An 18,243-nucleotide genomic window follows, 5' to 3' on the forward strand; every position below is an offset into this window, starting at 1 on the left:
ATTGACTAATAAACACTTTATATTTAATTTGTTTCATCCATTGCACAAACAACAATTTGTGGTTTTTACTGGGAGTTATGTTCTGGACTATTTCTTGGCCGGGAGCAGTGACTTCCTGAAGTCTCCACTGGTTGCCTGGCAACTTCATGGTGATGACAAAACTCTTGGTCTGCATACTAACATACTATTTAGTACGCTAAAATAGTATGTGAGGTTTTTTAGTATGTCTGAAACGTTAGTATGAAACCAATAGTACGTGAATTACATATTATTTGCAATCACTGGACCCTATGATGGCCCAAATATCCCACAATGCAATGCAGTAGTGATGACAACAACAACAACGTAATAGACAATGGTGGACAGCGACCAAGGCAGCTCTGGCATAACATCAATAACGCTTCAATTTAAGTAAGGGTTCACTTTGCTGGGCATAATATTCTTTAAATTAGTTCAGACTTTACGGTTGGCATGGGCTACCATGGTTACGTGTCTCCAACAAGAAGTCCGGCAAGGATAATTAAAGCTCAGTGTGTCCGAAAAGATACCTACTACTATTTATTCACACAAAAGTATGTTGAACGACAGCAAATATATTACATATTGGATATGTAGTGCTTGTATGTGATTTCAGACGCAGCACTGGAAGTCACTGGCCAGAAATGGTCCATCATGTAACTCCATGTAAAAAACACACAAATTGTTGCTTTTAATTACTGTTTGCCAAGTAATCCAAGCATCCGAGCTCAGGGACTATTTAGGAGGGTTGGAACAGGCAAGTGTGTGTAACTTCACAGTAGCTCATACATGTTTTGTAGTAAATGAAGTCTAGTTTTGTCCCACATTGTCTAATCTGGCAAAATAAGAAACAAAACAGAAGTACAAACATCAAATGTAGCATTTGAATATGGAGTTGAAAGAGTGAGATGTTTTTTTGTAACAGTCACTTCAAATATGTTTCCCTCTTTCATTCTTTTCATTTTTCATATTCATGCCTTATCCTTTAAATGTGTACTGTTTGAAGGTCCACGTGAATACACAATAAGACTATTTGTGTCTGTGTGTATTTGCTCTATGTGTGTCTTTTCATGTTTGTGCTCCGCCAGTGAGCAGGTGGGACAGAGCGCACAAATAGAGGTCTGGAGTCAGCAGCTAGCTTAGCAGTGCAGTCAGCAGGTTTTCAGCCTGTCGTCAGACTCCAACCAGCTAACCTCCTTTCACAGGCCGGGACCCACACAGTCTCAAAGTGTGCTGCAAGACAATGCTGTTTTCTTTGTTTGATCTGCTGCCTGAATTCACTCAGCCGTAAAACACCAAGAGGACGGTTTTCCCTGTTTCTATTTTTTTAGAGAAACCGCATATTTTATCTCATGTGCACACTGCTCACTGCAGATCTTTAAAAATAACCTGAGATGAAATAACTGCTTTGATAGCTTGTGTGTTTCATTGAATGATTGATCGTATAATTGACTGATTGTTTGCTCAACACAAGTTAGATTTATTGAAGGAAGTGTTCTCTCTTTGATATTAAAGTATTTATTATTATGGACAATTGATCTAGCTGAGTAAGCTTAATGACTTCTAGCTAATGGACTGAGAGCTGAGTGGACCGGATCAGCTGATGAAGCGGACAAGAATCAAATCGTCAGCTTTTAGTACACAGGCGTCTCTATTTTTTTCTCTTCTGCTCGTTATCTGTTCCTGTCCTTTCTTCTCCCTCTCTGCCGCCCTCTTGTCTCACATTCTTTGTAGCTGTGAATGTCAGACAGTTACAATGCGTCTTTGTAATCTCCTGTTAGTGTGGCTATTTGGGATTGTAGAGAGATTTTTTTTGGAACATGGAGAGGACCATTAATGAGCAGATGAGCAGGATGTCCTGGATTTTTTTCAGCTTTGTAATTAGAGTTACACTCTAATATTTGAATATGAATAAGATGATTTCAATACAGCATGTTTTCAAAGTAACACAAGATCTTATTGTGGGAACTATTTAACTGACAATTAACTGATGCTGCTACCGTGTTTTTTAGCTACCACTTTGGTCCAGACTGAAATATTTCAACAACTATTGGATAGATTGCCAAAAAATTTAGTACACATATCCATGATACCCCAAGAATGAGTCTTAATGACTTTAACTTTTCATTTAGCACCACCAGCAGGTCAAAATTTTCACTTATTCTATGAAAGATCTCTACATCTCCTGGATAGATCGGCACCAAATTTTGTTCTGAACAATGTGTCCTAATGACTTTGGTGATCCCCTGACTTTTCCTCTAGCGCTACCTTGAGTGAAATGTCTCGAGATGGATTGTCATGAAATTGTGTGCTGCATGTTAGCATTGTCACTGTGAACATCTTAGCATGCTGATGTTAATATGTATCTCTAAGCACAGCCATACAGCCTCACAGAGCCACAAGCATAGTAGTAGACTAGTTATTTAAGTATTTGGCAGCTACTTTATTGTTTGTATTAGCAATATTGGCTATTAGAACAAGCTTCAGATTAAACTTAAGTAGAATATTTTAAACCCTCTTTGCCCAGACCATTGTGGTATGGACATGGGTTTCCATAGTTTGTGAACATTTGAAATGTTTAATTTGTGAAATTACCAGTCAGTGGTGAAGTGGTTGGGATGAGAGTGTGGACTGTAAAAAATATGGATGTAGCCACTGTGTTGTCACCCATTGGTTTCTGAAGAGAGGCTTTGAAGCTCAAAGCAGACGCCTCCAGCCGTCACCATCTTGGCAGTGCCTGACTCCGCGAACTCCTTGCTAATTCAAAATGGGCAGAGAGGTGGAGCTGAGGTGGGCTGAATGAATCCTGGCTGCTGAAACAAGCCACCTAGCAGCTAGCGACCTGTCACTCAAAGCAGCTATGTCCTTAATTATGCATAACTTGTTTTATAAAATTTAAATGGGTGAGTTATAAAAAAATTCACCCTCGGTACAGTACAGTCACAAACAGGGAAATTAGCTACAGAGACCAAAACCGTTTTTTGTACCAGACTGTAAACATGTTTATTTCTGCTGTAAAGTTGGGAATTTTAACATGGGGTCTATGGAGATTGACTTGCTTTTGGAGCCAGCCTCAAGTGGCCATTCGAGGAACTGCAGTTTTTAGCACTTCTGCATTGGCTTCATTTTTCAGACCCAGGGGTTGCTGCTTGGATGAGAGTCAGCACCCCCAAGTCTGAAGCCATGGTTCTTAAATTACTCGCTCCAGGTTGGGAGTGAGTTTTGCCCCAAGTGAATTATCTCAGCTCCTCATTTATCATCACAATTGGTAAATGACCAAAAGTATGAGAGCGTGGATACAGGTGGCCAAAATAAATTTCCTTCATTGGGTAGCTGGGTTGAGAAAAGGTAAGAAGCTCAGACATCTAGAGGTAGCTCGGAGTTGAGCTGTTGCTCCTTCATGTTAAAAGGAGCCAGTTGGGGTGGTTTGGGCGTTTGATAAGGATGCCTCCAAGGCGCCTGCATTTGGTGGTTTTCCAGGCACATCCAACTGGGAGGAGAACCCAGGGTATACCCAGAATGCTGAAAAGATTATATATCTTATCTGGCTCAGAAATCTTCAGGATAAAATGGAGACCGAATAATAACTTGACCACAGGTGGACGATACACTCTTCTATCACTCTAAGCATATATCTCGGTATCAATATATATCATGATTCAGTACATTTTCTCAAAAATCAATTGAGAAACTTAATGGATAAGATAACTGAACAGGAACGTCTTATGTTTTTGGTTAGAGATAGATGCCACAGTAAATCTTGGATGGTAGAGAACTTTCATATCATCATATCGTCCAATCCAAGCCTTGACATCATCAGCTGCTTTACATCTAGAAGCACAGAAACTGGAAGTCTTTTTCATAAAAGTAACAAGTAATACAAACACCCATACAAGCTGTTCCTACAAGTAAACATATTGGACTTTTAGAATTTAAACTTTTTATTTTATTACTAAAACTTAGTTTTCTGTCAAAGCAATAAGAACGAAAAACAGACCTTGAATGAATACCAATAACATTTTCAACAAGCACTCATGGATAAATGGAAATCTTCCTGCTCTCTCAAAAAATATGGAGCGTGTTCATAAGTTTGCCCTCATTTCATAGTGAATAATGTCAGTTTTGGGAATATTATGTTCATGTCCTGCTGGGTATGCAGATATAGAGTCGTACATAATTCCACTATTTGATTTCCAAATAATTAAAATTCATGAATTAACCATCCATTGTCTATGTCAACAAGAGATCCAAATCCATATTGTGGCATATAAATCTACTGGTTTACTGTACATACCAACCAGTCCCCAGGTTGGACTGTATACATGTGTCAGTGTTGTGGTTTTGTGTTACCTCATCCTTTCTCTTCTTATTCCACCCCTTTCTCTGTGATCCATCCATCCATCCATCCCAACCACACTCATGCAAATGCAGAGGAAATCCATCCCATGTTGATGATGTGAATACATGAGGGAAGACAGTGACAGGACGGCAGACGTGTGCTGGATTGACAGATCGATAGTCTCATTGATACCTCCCCTGGGTAACCCCCCCCCCCGCCCCCCGTCTCTTCCTCTCCATCCTCACCCCTTTCACTTTGCTGTCTACTTCCCTTTCTCCTCACATATGATGCTTCCTCTATTCATGTTTCCTCTAATCTCTCCCTTGACTCCCCCCATCTTGCCTTTCTTCTCTTTTCCGCCATGTCTGGTCTTAGCCTTGCATCTGAAATAATCCTCCCCTCTCTTCTTCTCTCCTCTACTCCCATTTTTTTTCACTGGAAAATTGAGCCATATACATTATCTATGACCTTACAGCATCTCAGCATCTGAAAATAAATTCTTACTTACTTGAAAAAAGGACAAATATTTTCTGTCCCCTCATGGTGCATTGAGACATTTCAGGAGGAATTTTGAGATGAAAGGACATTTGTTCATTGTTTATACTATCAAATCCCATTTTCTGAAGACTTTATTATGTTATTTTCAGGTAGAGACTCTACTCAAAGGTGATGTACAGCAGGCACACATTCATTTATGTGGGTGAATTGTGCTGCTGCAGGTACTTCATAGTCTCAACAGAATTTAAAACAGACTTGTATGATTCGTCGTACATATTAAAGCTTATTGCAAAGCCTGACCCAGTTTGGCTTGAAACAAGTTTGTGTTGTCAGAAATTAAGCACACCAGGAGCAAGATTCAGTGTGTTTTATCAGTATTAGTGTACACTCAGCCATACAGACAGTCACAGATGGCCTGGCTCTTTCTTCAGAAGAGACTTCAAGGGCAAACTGTGAAGAATTAACCGCTGTATCAGCTCAGCAGTGCTGCGCTCTTTTGTGTGTGTGTGTGAGCCTTTGCACATTGGGTCAGTGTGCTGGTGTTCTTGTGTTTTTTCTTGTATGCTTTTTATGTGTATCTGAAAGCTAAATCACAAAGATGAGACATCAGGCCTCCAGGAACTCTAGTTTCTTGCATGCATCTTCATTTATATCCCTTCTTTTTAAATCTTTTTTTTCCTTTGCCTCTTGTTTTCATTCCCTGGACCCTTTTGCTTGAGCCGTAGGCAGTAAACAAAGAAATCATTATCCACGGCCTTTTTGCCAATTGTGTGTTTGTGTGTATACGTCAAGCACTTCAATTTAATAGGCTACAAATCACTGTTAACATTTGTTGAAGAAAAGTATTTAAATACTTCACTGCCCCAAATGAACTGCAGCTGAACCTTCCCCCTGATGAGCAGAAGGGAAGGAAAGCAGGAGGCTGGTGAAGAATGAAACTGATGGAACAGAGATTAAAGAAGAGAATCAAGAGAGGGAGGAGAAAGAAAATGCATAGTGCATTATTTTATTTACTGATTAATATTTATATGATTTATTTGTGCCCTGAAATTCATTTCAGGACTCAGAGCTACTCTTCTAACCTATCATGTCTAAATCGGAGACACACTGAATTACAAAGGCATCACTGTCCTGTGACCATTTTCTGATCATTTGTTTGGGATCTCTAACAGTGCTAAGTGTAATCCTTGTTTGGACTTGCCAGGTGATAATTGAACCCCAAACTGCTGCACTGCTGCTGCCACTCACTTCTTATTGAGCTGCTTTGTGAGCAAAAGAGCAATTCTCTGTCCTTTAGTTTCAGTATATCTTTTCATTTGTGGTTCTGTGATGGTGGAATGAGCTGTCCGATGTCTGTCTGCTGGCTGCCTTGATGCATTCAAGAAATGTCTGAAAACTCAGCTCTTCCACCAACACCTCAACACTTGAGACAGTGCAATTAAGAAGTGCACTGTCTTAATTGTTGCACTTCTTTCTTGTTGTTTATGGTATTTTTTGTGCAAAAAAACACACAAAGGAAACCCCAACCCTTTGTCTAGCACTCTTTGTCATTACACTTGCACCTGGTCAGCTACTTGAGAATTTTTACCACGGCTCTTTTTGAGTCACTGTCCTCTAATGCTTGATTGTCTTGCCTCACTTGAAAGTCGCTTTGGATAAAAGTGTCTGCCAAATGACAAAATGTAAATGTCTATCGTGTGACTGTGATGTTGCCTGTATTACTTTACATGAAATCTCTTTTGATTGTCATTTCCATCTGGTAAGAATAGGTCATACGAGTCAGAGGTCCCTGCACAGACTGCCTCCAGGATTCCCGGGGTCATGGTGGCTGCCGAAACAGACAGCTGACTGACTCGCTGGAGTCTGGCTGTTCTACACAGGGAGATAGAGTGGGGGCTGGATGGTTGTAGATGGTCGTAAATGGCTGCTATTCTCTGTACCACTGAATCTACAATCCCTATTGACGTAATGATGGTTGGATTCACTGAAATCTATGATGTCAGTAGCTCTATATACATATGTAGCTAAGAAAATGAAACATTTTTTATTATTTTAGTGGTCAGTGATGATCTTGGGCTTGTTTATAGCTAAACTCATAGTCCATTACATTAAATACAACAGGACTAAATCACTGTGTATAGGACTGTTGACTGCTGCGTTTCATGTAGCTGCTGGCGCTCCGCAGGCTGCATGGGAACTGTCTGGTGACTGCTGATTCAGCACACAGAGCAGAGACTAAATATGGAAAACCTTCAGAGTTTGGGACAACAGGTGGGGTCAGGGTTAGGTCATGTGGGGGTCGTAAGGTCTTGCTTGACAGGTACGGCATGGGGAGAGACTGACAAGTCTTTGACCTATTTGAATTTAAGCTTCAGTCAGCAAGTTCAAGTTGCTGCGGGAAGATTTGTCCTGACTGTCCATGAAAGACTAAAATGTCATGTGCCAGAGGCAATAATGGATGGTAACAGGAAGGCACATACTCATTTATATTCTGGGAGCTCGCTGCTGTGACATCTGTGTTATAATTTCTTACATTGTAAATCTGTGAAATAAAATCTTTAGCTTACTTAACTGGTGTTAATTAAGGAATTTTGATCTGAGTTGTGACTTGACAAAAGATAAAAACCTTACACATTATCTGCTAAATGTAGCTAATAGTTCATCTTTATTAAGTGCAAAGTTTCAGTAGAGACCAGCGATTATTGTCAATCTAATAAAGATGCACTGTAAAATCTCAATTAGACAAGATTGATAAAAAAAAAGAGCTAAAAAATAAAGTATGAAAACTCCCCATAGAATAATGGAAACGCTGCGTTCGGCTAGAGCTGCTGGTCAGTCCTCAGTTCTGTTGCCAGTTCTGTCACCTGCCTTTGACACAGTTAACTATCAAATCCTCCTCTCCACACTCACTGAGCTTGGCATCTCAGGATCTGTCCTCCACTGGTTCATGTCCTACCTCTCAGGGAGGTCTTGTGTATCTTGGAGGAGGGGAGTGTCTAAATCACACGGCTTATCCACAGGGGTTCCTCAAGGGCCAGTGATCGGTCCCCTTCTCAATATACACCACCTTACTTGGTGCAGTAATCTGCTCCCATGGCTTCTCATACCACTGCTATGCTGACGATACCCAACTCCTCCTGTCCATCCTGCCGGAAGACCTCACGGTTTCAGCAGGGATCTTGTCATGCCTTACCAATATCTCGGCATGGATGAAGGAACGCCATTTTCAGCTTAACATCTCTAAGACTGAGCTCCTCGTCATCCCAGGCAGTCTCTCTATACAACATCAGGTCAACATCCAGCTCAAATCAGCCCAACTCATGCCTACAAAGTCTGCCTGAAACTTGGGTGTCATGATCTGACCAACTAACCTTAAGGTTTACATGGCCTTGATTGCTTGGTTGTGTCGATTTGCCCTGTACAACACCAAGAAGATCAGACCCTTCCTGTCTCAGCATGCAACACAACTCATGGTACAGGCTCTCCTAATATCACGCATTGACTACGGCAACTCCTGACTGGTAGGTCTCCTCACAACAGCACGTCTAGTCTTCAACCAGCCCAAAACAGCATGTCACCCCACTGTTCGTATCCCTCCACTGGCTCCCAGTTTCTGCCTGCATCAAATTCAAAACCCTGACACTCGCTTGAAAAACAGCAACCAAAACGGCTCCTGCCTACCTGAACTCCCTCATTCAGGTCTACATAACCTCTCACTCACTACGCTCAATGAAAGGCACCTGGCGCTACCACCACAACAGGGCCCTAAGTCACTCGCCTGACTCTTCTGTTCTGTTGTTCCCCAGTGGCGGAATGAGTTACTGAACACCATTCGATCTGCAGAGTCCCTCTGGATCTTTAAAAAAAAAGGTAAAGACCCAGCTCTTTCGTGAACACTTTCACACCTTATGGACTGGAAAAAAAAGTTATTACCTGCTTCTATGCACTCTATTGCCTTTTGTCACCTACTGTGTGTCTTATCAGATCTGAACTTAGCTTCATGGCACGTACTTGCATTGTTCTCTCCTGAATAGATCCTTGCTTGTGTTGTATTAACTCTCATGTATGTTGCTTTGGATTAAAGCGTCTGCCAAATGAAATTCTAACATTATAACAAGAATAGCAAAATGTAACAAACTACATATATCCAAATGAATGAATGTCTTACTTATTCAGATCATGTCATAAAATACATCCTAGCTGAATATTTAAGAAGTATCATTAAGCACAGCCAGTGTAAGTACTCATGCATGGATGCCCCTCTGTGAGCACAGTTTTTGAAAATGGCCTGTCCTCTAAAATCCAAATATAACAGAGTTTCCTCCAGAGAGGCCAAGCCTCAACAGCTCCCTCTCTTTCCTGTTTTCCTCCACATCTTAATAGCTTTCCATTTAGACAGTGATGAATGTGTGAATGCTATCAGCTGGGCAAGAAAGAAGGAGAAGGACTTGGCTGCAATCCTCAAGTGTGTGTATCCGTTTGAATGAGTGGGAAACTGAAAAAGAGAGAAAGAGTATCTCTATATGCATATGTAGGTTTGCATATATCATGTTATCAGCATATTGCCTTTTGAATCCCCCTGGATAATAAAAAATGGTTGACTTGTTGGACACGTCTGTGTGTGTGTGTGTGTGCGTGTGTGCATTGATGTGTGTTATGTGTACAGCACATACACAAGAGAGTGTGTGTGTTAGCTGTAACTCTTCCACTGTGAACAGCTTTAGTCTCAGGCAGACTGTTAAAGGTCAGGCTGGCATTTTAAAGTTGTGCGACAGCAGCTTTGCCATGACAAGAATACCATATCAAAGACAGAGGAGACAGAGAAAAACAAAAATAGTGTACAATGTTTCTCATGTTCAAGAGGGATGTCCTAGTTATATGAAAAAAACTGAGAGTGTAAGAGAGTGATAAAGATGAACTTGCTTGTGGGAAACAACAAAAGCATCATATCTGTGATGGAAAATCACAAATTTTTACACATATACTACAAACAGAAGTTCAGATCTATGTTACACATATCAAAATGTTGGACTACCATTTTAATCGATTAATTGTTTTGTTTATAAAATTTCAGCAAACAGTGAAAAATGCCTGTTATAATTTCTTAGAGCCTTTAGCTTCAAATTGTCACATTTGAGAAGCTGAACCATTCATTTTCTCTCGATCTAGTTTAAATACAGTCAGGAGTAGAGTCGAGTAATTCAGCGAAAACAGAGAACAAGAAATGAGAGCAAACCATAATACTGGTTGGATTGAACAGTCTGCTTGTTCAATTAAAGGGCTCCAGGCAGTAATGACACATTTTTATGGTCAGCATTTAGAGGATATAGTGTAACTGCAGGCATTCCAGTGATAGAATGTTCAGTGAATTTACAATATAATTATCTATGTAAGATCATAATATATAAGATATGTAACATTTTTAAATGGAAATGAAAATTACTGTGGTCCTCAGGTTTCATGAAAGCCCTTTAAAGCCTTTCTTTTCTAAATGAAAATTGAATGATTCATGTGTTTGGCTCAAGGCTTATATCAAGAAGAACGCTTAAATTTTGCTTTACTGTCTTTATGTCTTCACGTTGGCTCCAAAAGATAAATACATTAGGCAGCTAGACTGCTTGTCTTGCTATACAGTGTCTGGCTCTCTCTCTCGCTCTCTCTGTCTGAGCCACTTAACACACTGGCTCGGATCAGATTAGATCCATTCACTCCGCTGGGTTTAGAGCCATTAGCTTAATTAGAGACCAGACATTCAATTCACTGTCAGATATCTTGATATGTTGGCTGCCTTTCAGATGTCAAACCTACAGTACATGCGGGTTATATCATGGTGCCACTCAGTATATATACTGCGGTATATACTGTACTTTCCACTGACTGGGCTTGTACACTACAGTAACATTATTGTGACATACTGTATACAGTTTGTGTTTATCAGTGATTAAATTCATTGTAAGGACACGTTTGATAAAAATCTTTTCATTTGAAGCATTATAAGAGCATTTTTTCTTGGTAGTATCCACCAAATACACGTTACAAATACCATAAAACACACCTGATGGGAGTTAAGCTCAGTGCCTCCCTGATAGCTGGAGCAAATCATTGTTCAGCTACTTTTAAACTCCGCTCAGCAGAGGTCTCCTCACCCTGATCACAGCTGACCCAGAAGCAATCATTTGGCTGAAGGACTTTGTATTTGCAAATTAAAAGCAATGTATCATGCTGTCAGTATATACAGTAAACACAGTGTGCTCTCACACACAGTCTCTTTGGCTACACGTGCATCTATCACACAACACTGCCTCCCTAACAATACATATAAAAATACTTATTGAGTTTAAATATGGTCAGAAAAGCTGTAATTTATGATTGGACACATGCAGGTACACATTTACCAAATGAGATTTACACACGGGCACATACAGTATGCAGTATATTTTCATATATATGCAGAGACAACCATAACAAGCTGTATAAATTCACAGATTAGACAGCTACTAGTCTAATCCCCTAAACCAGATTAGAGTATGAACCCCTTAGAGGTCAGAAAAAACAGCAGATTGCACTCTCAACAGCCCCACCCCCTCGATCACTACACACACACACACACACACACACACACACACACACACACACAAACACTATACTGACAATGTTTGCTTTTAGCGACCCTCAAACCAGAAGGCGAAACCTCTAGATTAGTTAATTAAAAATGGTGTCTGTGTCAAGACAGGCTGACAGCTAAAGTTTCTTTTTTACAGCAGCAACTTGTGGATTATTATATACATATAGTGTTCATATATTGGTTTAATTATAGGCACAGAATCAGAAATGCATGCAAAACTTATTTTTGTGGTAATCTTGGCAGTTTGTCCTAAAGAACTTGCCTTTATTTTAGAGAGGAAATAGTATCTATTACTATCACCTGTCACACAGCACACATTTCTTTCTTTACTTCCTGGTAAGTCAGTCTGCCTACTATTTCTGAGGAATAAAGCGAGCCACTTTCTCTCTCTGTCTGTCCAGTATGCGGCTGTGATCTGGTGCACTCGGGTTTCTTCCACCACTCTGGCGAGTACATCTGTACCGAAGACTACCAGCGTCTGTATGGGACCCAGTGTGACAGCTGTGACCAGTACATCACCGGAGAGGTGGTATCTGCCCTGGGCAGGACATACCACCCACACTGCTTTGTCTGCAGCCTCTGCAGGTACAGTAAAAGGAACGATTTCAAAATTTATGAGCCTGCTCCTAAGCCTGCTGACTACTCATGTAATTTCTCTCCTCATATTCAGAAATGTAATTTTCTCTGCACTGCTACAAACATATATTTCCTGCATGGATTACCCCCCAAAAATCCTGGATTCTACTTCCTTTATTGCAAATTGATAGATCTCTCAGAATTTAAAAAGCCCCCCTCCCCCATAAGAAGTATGCTCTGTATTACTTTTTATGATGACTAAGTATTACCTGTAGTAGTATAATTGTTTTAGGGTATGTCACCCACACAAGTAAATGTGTCAGAGTGGACCAGGAAGTTGGTGAGAAAGCACATCCAAGAGCAAACGAGTTAAGTGTTTAAAATGTTTTAAATATGAAACTTCATATATGTGTGTATCTGCACCATCGTAAGAACACACTGTACTGAAATTTCGAATGAAGCTTATTGATTTTGAAAGTGGCTGAGTCAGCATATTGCAATAAAATTATGTCTCTCAAGAGACTTTTTGTCAAAATATTGACCTCAATCCCACAACAACCACTCTGAATTAAAAAAAAAACTTATCAGAAGACAGACATAGATTAATATAGAGCAGTGGGCAGTATTCTGACACTACTGTTTATCAATGTGATTTTTTTGTTTAGTTATTGATATTTTCATCCCTGTCCCCCAGCAATTACACTTATACTGCACTACAAATTTGTTTAGCCAGTTATGTTTTTTAAGGTTAAATAAATTGCTGCCAGATTTATGTTCAGTAGGAATGTTTTACTTTGTTGATATAGCCTGAAAACTTTCTAACAGCATCAACTTCTTGCTTTTAGAGGTAGAAGTATAGATTCATACATTCAATCTGATCTAAATGTGAACAGCATAGCGCCATCACCAGATACAGGATGGGAACCTGCTATAACTCCTATTATCTTTTACTGCAATATACAGATTATGCACAAATAATATATATGTATGAAATACATTTAATATCTAATATCTAAGTATATATTGTCACACAATACTTAATGGGTTTTTAAAATACAGGAATCTAATGTTGAATGGTATTTGTACTCAGGCTGAGCTTCCTGTGTTTCTGTTTTCTTTATGAGTTATCAACCTTATTTTCTATCAGAGGAGTTTTGCAAACTTCTGCTGTGGTCTGGCTACAGATTTGTACGTCTGGTCAGCTCTGCCCTCAAACTTTGATGGTACTGGGCAAAAGGGCCGAAAGGCTTTTATTGTATGTCTTAATTTATACTTTATGGCCTTTTTAAAATTATATTTCACCCCTGTCTCCTGAAAAATAATAACAAAAAACAGATGTGCATATTTAGGTTTAAGCAAAAAGAGAAATAATAATTACAGTCTGGAAAAACTGGAACTGGGGGATCAGGGCAGTGCTCCACCACTGTTTCATTTTTCAGGAACAACCTGGAAACATGATCCCATATCTCATCGGATACTGAAGCTCCATTCGTTTATACATTTTTCTGTGGGCAATTCGAGAAGCAATATCCAAAATTGTATGATTTCCAGTGCTGTGGGAGTAATGGGAGAGATAATCCTCAGGCGTCGCTGTTGACTGTTTTATTGGCACTATTCCTTCATTATGAAATAGTCCCAATATAAACACATTGCTGTGGATTTGTAAAATATCAGTTTTCATTGCTGTGAGAACCAGAAATCTCATTCCATTTACATCCATTATGTTAGGATGGTGATAAAAATATCTATTGCATTTGTCAAAACTTCTGCAAATGAAACTGAAACTATCACAGTAAATGGTTTTGGATGAACTGACCCTTTAACTACTGTTTATGTGGCAACAAGTTGAATTTCTGTAGTTCCATATCTGCATGGATTTGATGAAAATTTCTGTGTGTGTGTGTGTGCTCTCAGGAGTCCCTTCCCTATTGGAGACAGGGTGACCTTCTGCGGGAAGAAGTGTGTGTGTCAGCAGTGCTCACACACTCTGAAGAGCGACAAGCCGGTCAAGGTCCATGGACCAAGCTGTAAGAAACAAACACATACGTGCACATACTGTTCACCTTTTATGCTGATAAAATATATATGCACACTGACATCCATGCATGTGACACCATGCTTATACTGTAAATGAAAAAAACTGCAATGTGACATACAGTATAACAGGAATAATCCATGACAAGCTGTGCATTTATCCAAAAATATTACATGGAGTGAGTTCAGTTATTTTTGATAACACCATAGCTACTTGCCAACAACAACAAAACAGAATTATTGCTTATTAATATTTTGGGGCAATGCACACTATTGTTGGATTAAACATTATTTGCCCAGATCATGGAAATTCATTCTTAGCCTTGTGAACAAACAGTATGTGATATATATGTGGGAAAAAATAATTGCTTTCTTCCAGAGCCTTTAATTGCATCTGACCGTCTTCATTAGTGAATTGATCTAGCTCAGGTGTCATTTTCCTACTCCCACAAATTGGAAAAAGAGCTGATATAAGTATATAACTCCAACTTTTAGCATTAACAGATCTGGCGTTATTCTAGATTTTTGTTATTATCATTAAATCCCATAAAATGACCAAAACCAAGCATATTTTAGTCCATCTCTCAGTACTTTCCAGCTTCCCTACTCGTTGTTGTGTTGGTGGCTCTTGGCCCCAAACCAATTGATTCCTATTTAATACACAAATATTTTTTTTAAAAAAGGGTCACAAATATATACATTTATTATGTTTTTTTTAAGGTTAAGTAAAGTTAAGTCCTAAAACAGCTGTAGTTTTTATCAAATGTTAACCAAAGGGGAGTAAACAACAGTGTATTTGTTCGTGACTATTTTCAGCTGCAGATCAACACACATTAAATGTTCTAGTGTATCTAGTGTTCTAATGTATGCAGGATTAACTCAAAATAAACTACAGTGCACTACTATATGACACGTGGTGGAATCATGTGGCTCACTGATGTGTTTTATAGTTTTTGGACAACAATGGAGCTTTAAAGGAAAACACTATAGCAGGCTTTAGCTCCACAGACAATACTTTAGAGCAGCAACGATTAGTATATTAATTAATTAGTCGATCAACAGAAAATCAATAAGCAACTATTTTGATAATTGAATAATCATTTTAGTAATTTTTAAGCAAAAATGCCAAATACTCAGTGGTTGCAGCAGCAGCTTTTTAAATGTGAGAATTTAAAGATTATACGTGTCATACTGTACATGATCGTAAACTGAATATCTTTGGATATTAGACTAATTGACAAACAAGACAAAACAAGACATTTGAAGACGTCACATCAAGCTTTAAGAAATTTTTTTCTCTATTTTCTGTCATTTTATGGCCAAAATGAGAAAACAATTAGCAGATTAATAGATAATGAACATGATTTAATAATAATGTTGCAGCATTACACAGTGACATCAGTTACCTAAAAAATAATGCATACCTTCTGGACCGTTAGAATCAAAGATTATCTGTAGCCACGGCATCGTGTGCTATTTTAATTAGAATTACTCACGTCTTTTTGATTCATACAGCGTGTAGTATTTGTTCCCCTACAGGTGAAAAACACAAAGAGAGTTGTGATGTTCACCTGCTGAACTCTGCAAAACATTCCCTGCAGCTACTGTACACACCCACCCACACACACACACACACACACACACACACAGAAGGTGGCCTGCTGCTTCAGGTAGTCTTGTAGCCTGGTTCTGGTCGCTCCATCTGGTCAAAGACAGGGTGACTATCACGACATGAAAGAGGGATGAGGAAGAGAGGATAAGAAGGAGGTTGGCAGAGCAGAGAGGCAAGGACAGAGAGAAAGGATGATAAATGTTCCAAATGTTGAAGCTGCTCTTATCTTCCTTGTGTGCTTTCTCATTTCTCTCCTCTCCTCTCCTCTCCTCTCCTCTCCTCTCCTCTCCTCTCCTCTCCTCTCCTCTCCTCTCCTCTCCTCTCCTCTCTTCCCCTGTAGACTGTGCAGGCTGTGGCGAGGAGATCAAACAGGGTCAATCTCTGCTGGCTCTGGAGAGACAGTGGCACGTCAGTTGTTTTAAATGCCGAACATGCAGCTGTGCGCTCACTGGAGAGTACATCAGCAAGTAGGTGACTTTATATGTGTATATATGTATATCCATGTTTTTAGGTATGAATATCAAAGATTTTCTCAAGCCATCCACACCCTTGCTCTTTGCTTACTTTGTGGCTTGTCTGTCAAATAAAAGTCTGTGTAAGTTGAATTAAACAAGTGTTTGAATAGAAAAGTAAGGTTTTTTCATCAGCACCTCTGTATATCAGTTAATTTGTTCTTTTGTTTTTTCTTTTTTCAAGACAGTAACCGTCTTTTACGGTAATCAACTCAAGGGCAGTATTTAAACATTATTTCCCCAGAGCATGAAAGATTATTCTCAACCTTGGGAACATAATGTGATACAGTATGTATGTGGGATAAAATAACCTTCCCTTTTCCTACTCCAACTAATAGGTATATTACTAACAGTCCTTCCAGCCTTTAGCATTAAAGTATCTGGCTTTATTCCAGTTTTGTTACTGTCCCATAAAGACCCATAAAATTACCAAAACCAACTATGTTTTACTTCGTCCCTCAATACTTTCTGACTTCCCTACTCTGGATGTTTGTACTTGGAAGTGAAATATCTGGTGAATATTTCAGGAATCTTCTAGTGATCCTTTGACTCAGGGATTAAAAAATAATGTGTTACAAGATAAATAATAGCTGAACAGTTGCACAAAGTCAGGAGGTATATTTAAAGTGAGAGCTTGTTTTTGTTCCCTGCCAGGGATGGGATACCTTACTGTGAGACTGACTACCACACTCAGTTTGGGATCAGGTGTGAGGGCTGTAACAGATACATCAGCGGCAGAGTACTGGAGGTGAGTGCATTTGTCCATGTGTGAGAGAGAATATGTGTTGCTGAAAGTTGCTGAAAACGTGGGGTTTTGTGCATCTATGCAAGAATGTGTGTGTGTATGTGTGTGTAGATCTATAAAAAGCTACAAAAAAAGCAGCTGTCCCTCTTTAAATGACTGACATGTTGACTGATGATGAAGCAGCTTTGGAAAACCAACAAAGCAACACTCTCCCATCTCCTCTACCCTATTAATTCCTTTTTTTCTCAAGTTTCTTATCACATCTCTCCCCATTCTTCATCCCTCATTGTTTTTTATCTTCTTATCACCACTCTGTTTTCATTTCCTCATTTGTGTCATCTGGTTTTTCTTCTCTCTCCTTTGTTGTTTTAATTTCTTCTCACTCCTACTTTCCTTTTCTTGTTGTCCTTCCGATCTCTCCTCCAGGCTGGAGGGAAGCACTACCATCCCAGCTGTGCCAGGTGTGCCAGCTGTCACATGATGTTCCTGGAAGGAGAGGAAATGTACCTAGCAGGTGAGGAGAGGAGAGCCAGACAAATGACACAGTCCATATAAAACCAACAGAATTGATTTTTAGTTTTGTTAATGGACGTCTGTGGCTGTTCAAAGGTGCCCCTGTGCTTGTACAGCTAGTAGGCATAAAAATAGACTTGTAGCATCTATTGAATTAGCTGTACCCTGCAAGTATCCAGATGGCCTGTGTGTTTCTGCATCTGTGGAAGTGTGTGTGTGTGTGTGTGTGTGTGTGTGTGTGTGTGTGTGTGTGTGTGTGTGTGTGTGTGACAAAGAGAGAAGGAGATTCAGAGAGAAGTAGGATATGGCAACCTGATAAATGGGTGCTTTTAACAAAGTATAGGTTATTGATCTCACATATAACACTCTTTAGTCACTCAGTAACAAACACACACACACACACACACTAACACACGTGCACACACCTCCCCCCTCCATCTTTTCTTGATACACACAAAGGTTGGAGTCAATTATAGTACCACTCAACCTTTGCCTCTGCTGTGTCCATTATCCTGCGCTGCCGCTGACAGAATTAATCTCAATGAAACCGACTTCGACAGAGGTTTAAATTGAATCATCCAGGAGCTTCTGTTTTACATATTAGATTATAGTTATTAAAGTCAATAAGCTTAGTCATTGCTTCAAATAGGTTGGTATGAGGACACTGGCAAACCTGCTTGACAGTGTAGGGCATTATTATGCATTTGCTGAATATTTTTTTTAATTACCCAACCTAATTTCCCACAAATTGTTCATTAGCAGCTATTTGTG

General features: G+C 39.5%; 1 protein-coding gene across 4 annotated transcripts in view; it reads left to right on the top strand.

Annotated features, from left to right (window-relative positions):
• Positions 1-18,243, top strand: part of LOC122995936 (actin-binding LIM protein 3-like) — a 48,574-nt gene that overhangs the window by 5,183 nt on the left and 25,148 nt on the right. For all 4 annotated transcript variants that reach the window (XR_006406892.1, XM_044371356.1, XM_044371354.1 and 1 more), the window contains exons 3-7: positions 11,882-12,065; positions 13,971-14,083; positions 16,043-16,169; positions 16,869-16,962; positions 17,386-17,473. Coding sequence is in view for 3 of the 4 variants with exons in the window: in XM_044371356.1 (XP_044227291.1) it covers positions 11,882-12,065; positions 13,971-14,083; positions 16,043-16,169; positions 16,869-16,962; positions 17,386-17,473 (606 nt within the window). In the remaining variant the exon portion in view is untranslated. The remainder of the gene's footprint in view (positions 1-11,881; positions 12,066-13,970; positions 14,084-16,042; positions 16,170-16,868; positions 16,963-17,385; positions 17,474-18,243) is intronic.

The sequence above is a fragment of the Thunnus albacares genome, chromosome 13, assembly GCF_914725855.1.
Source record: "Thunnus albacares chromosome 13, fThuAlb1.1, whole genome shotgun sequence".
Lineage (NCBI taxonomy): Eukaryota > Metazoa > Chordata > Actinopteri > Scombriformes > Scombridae > Thunnus > Thunnus albacares.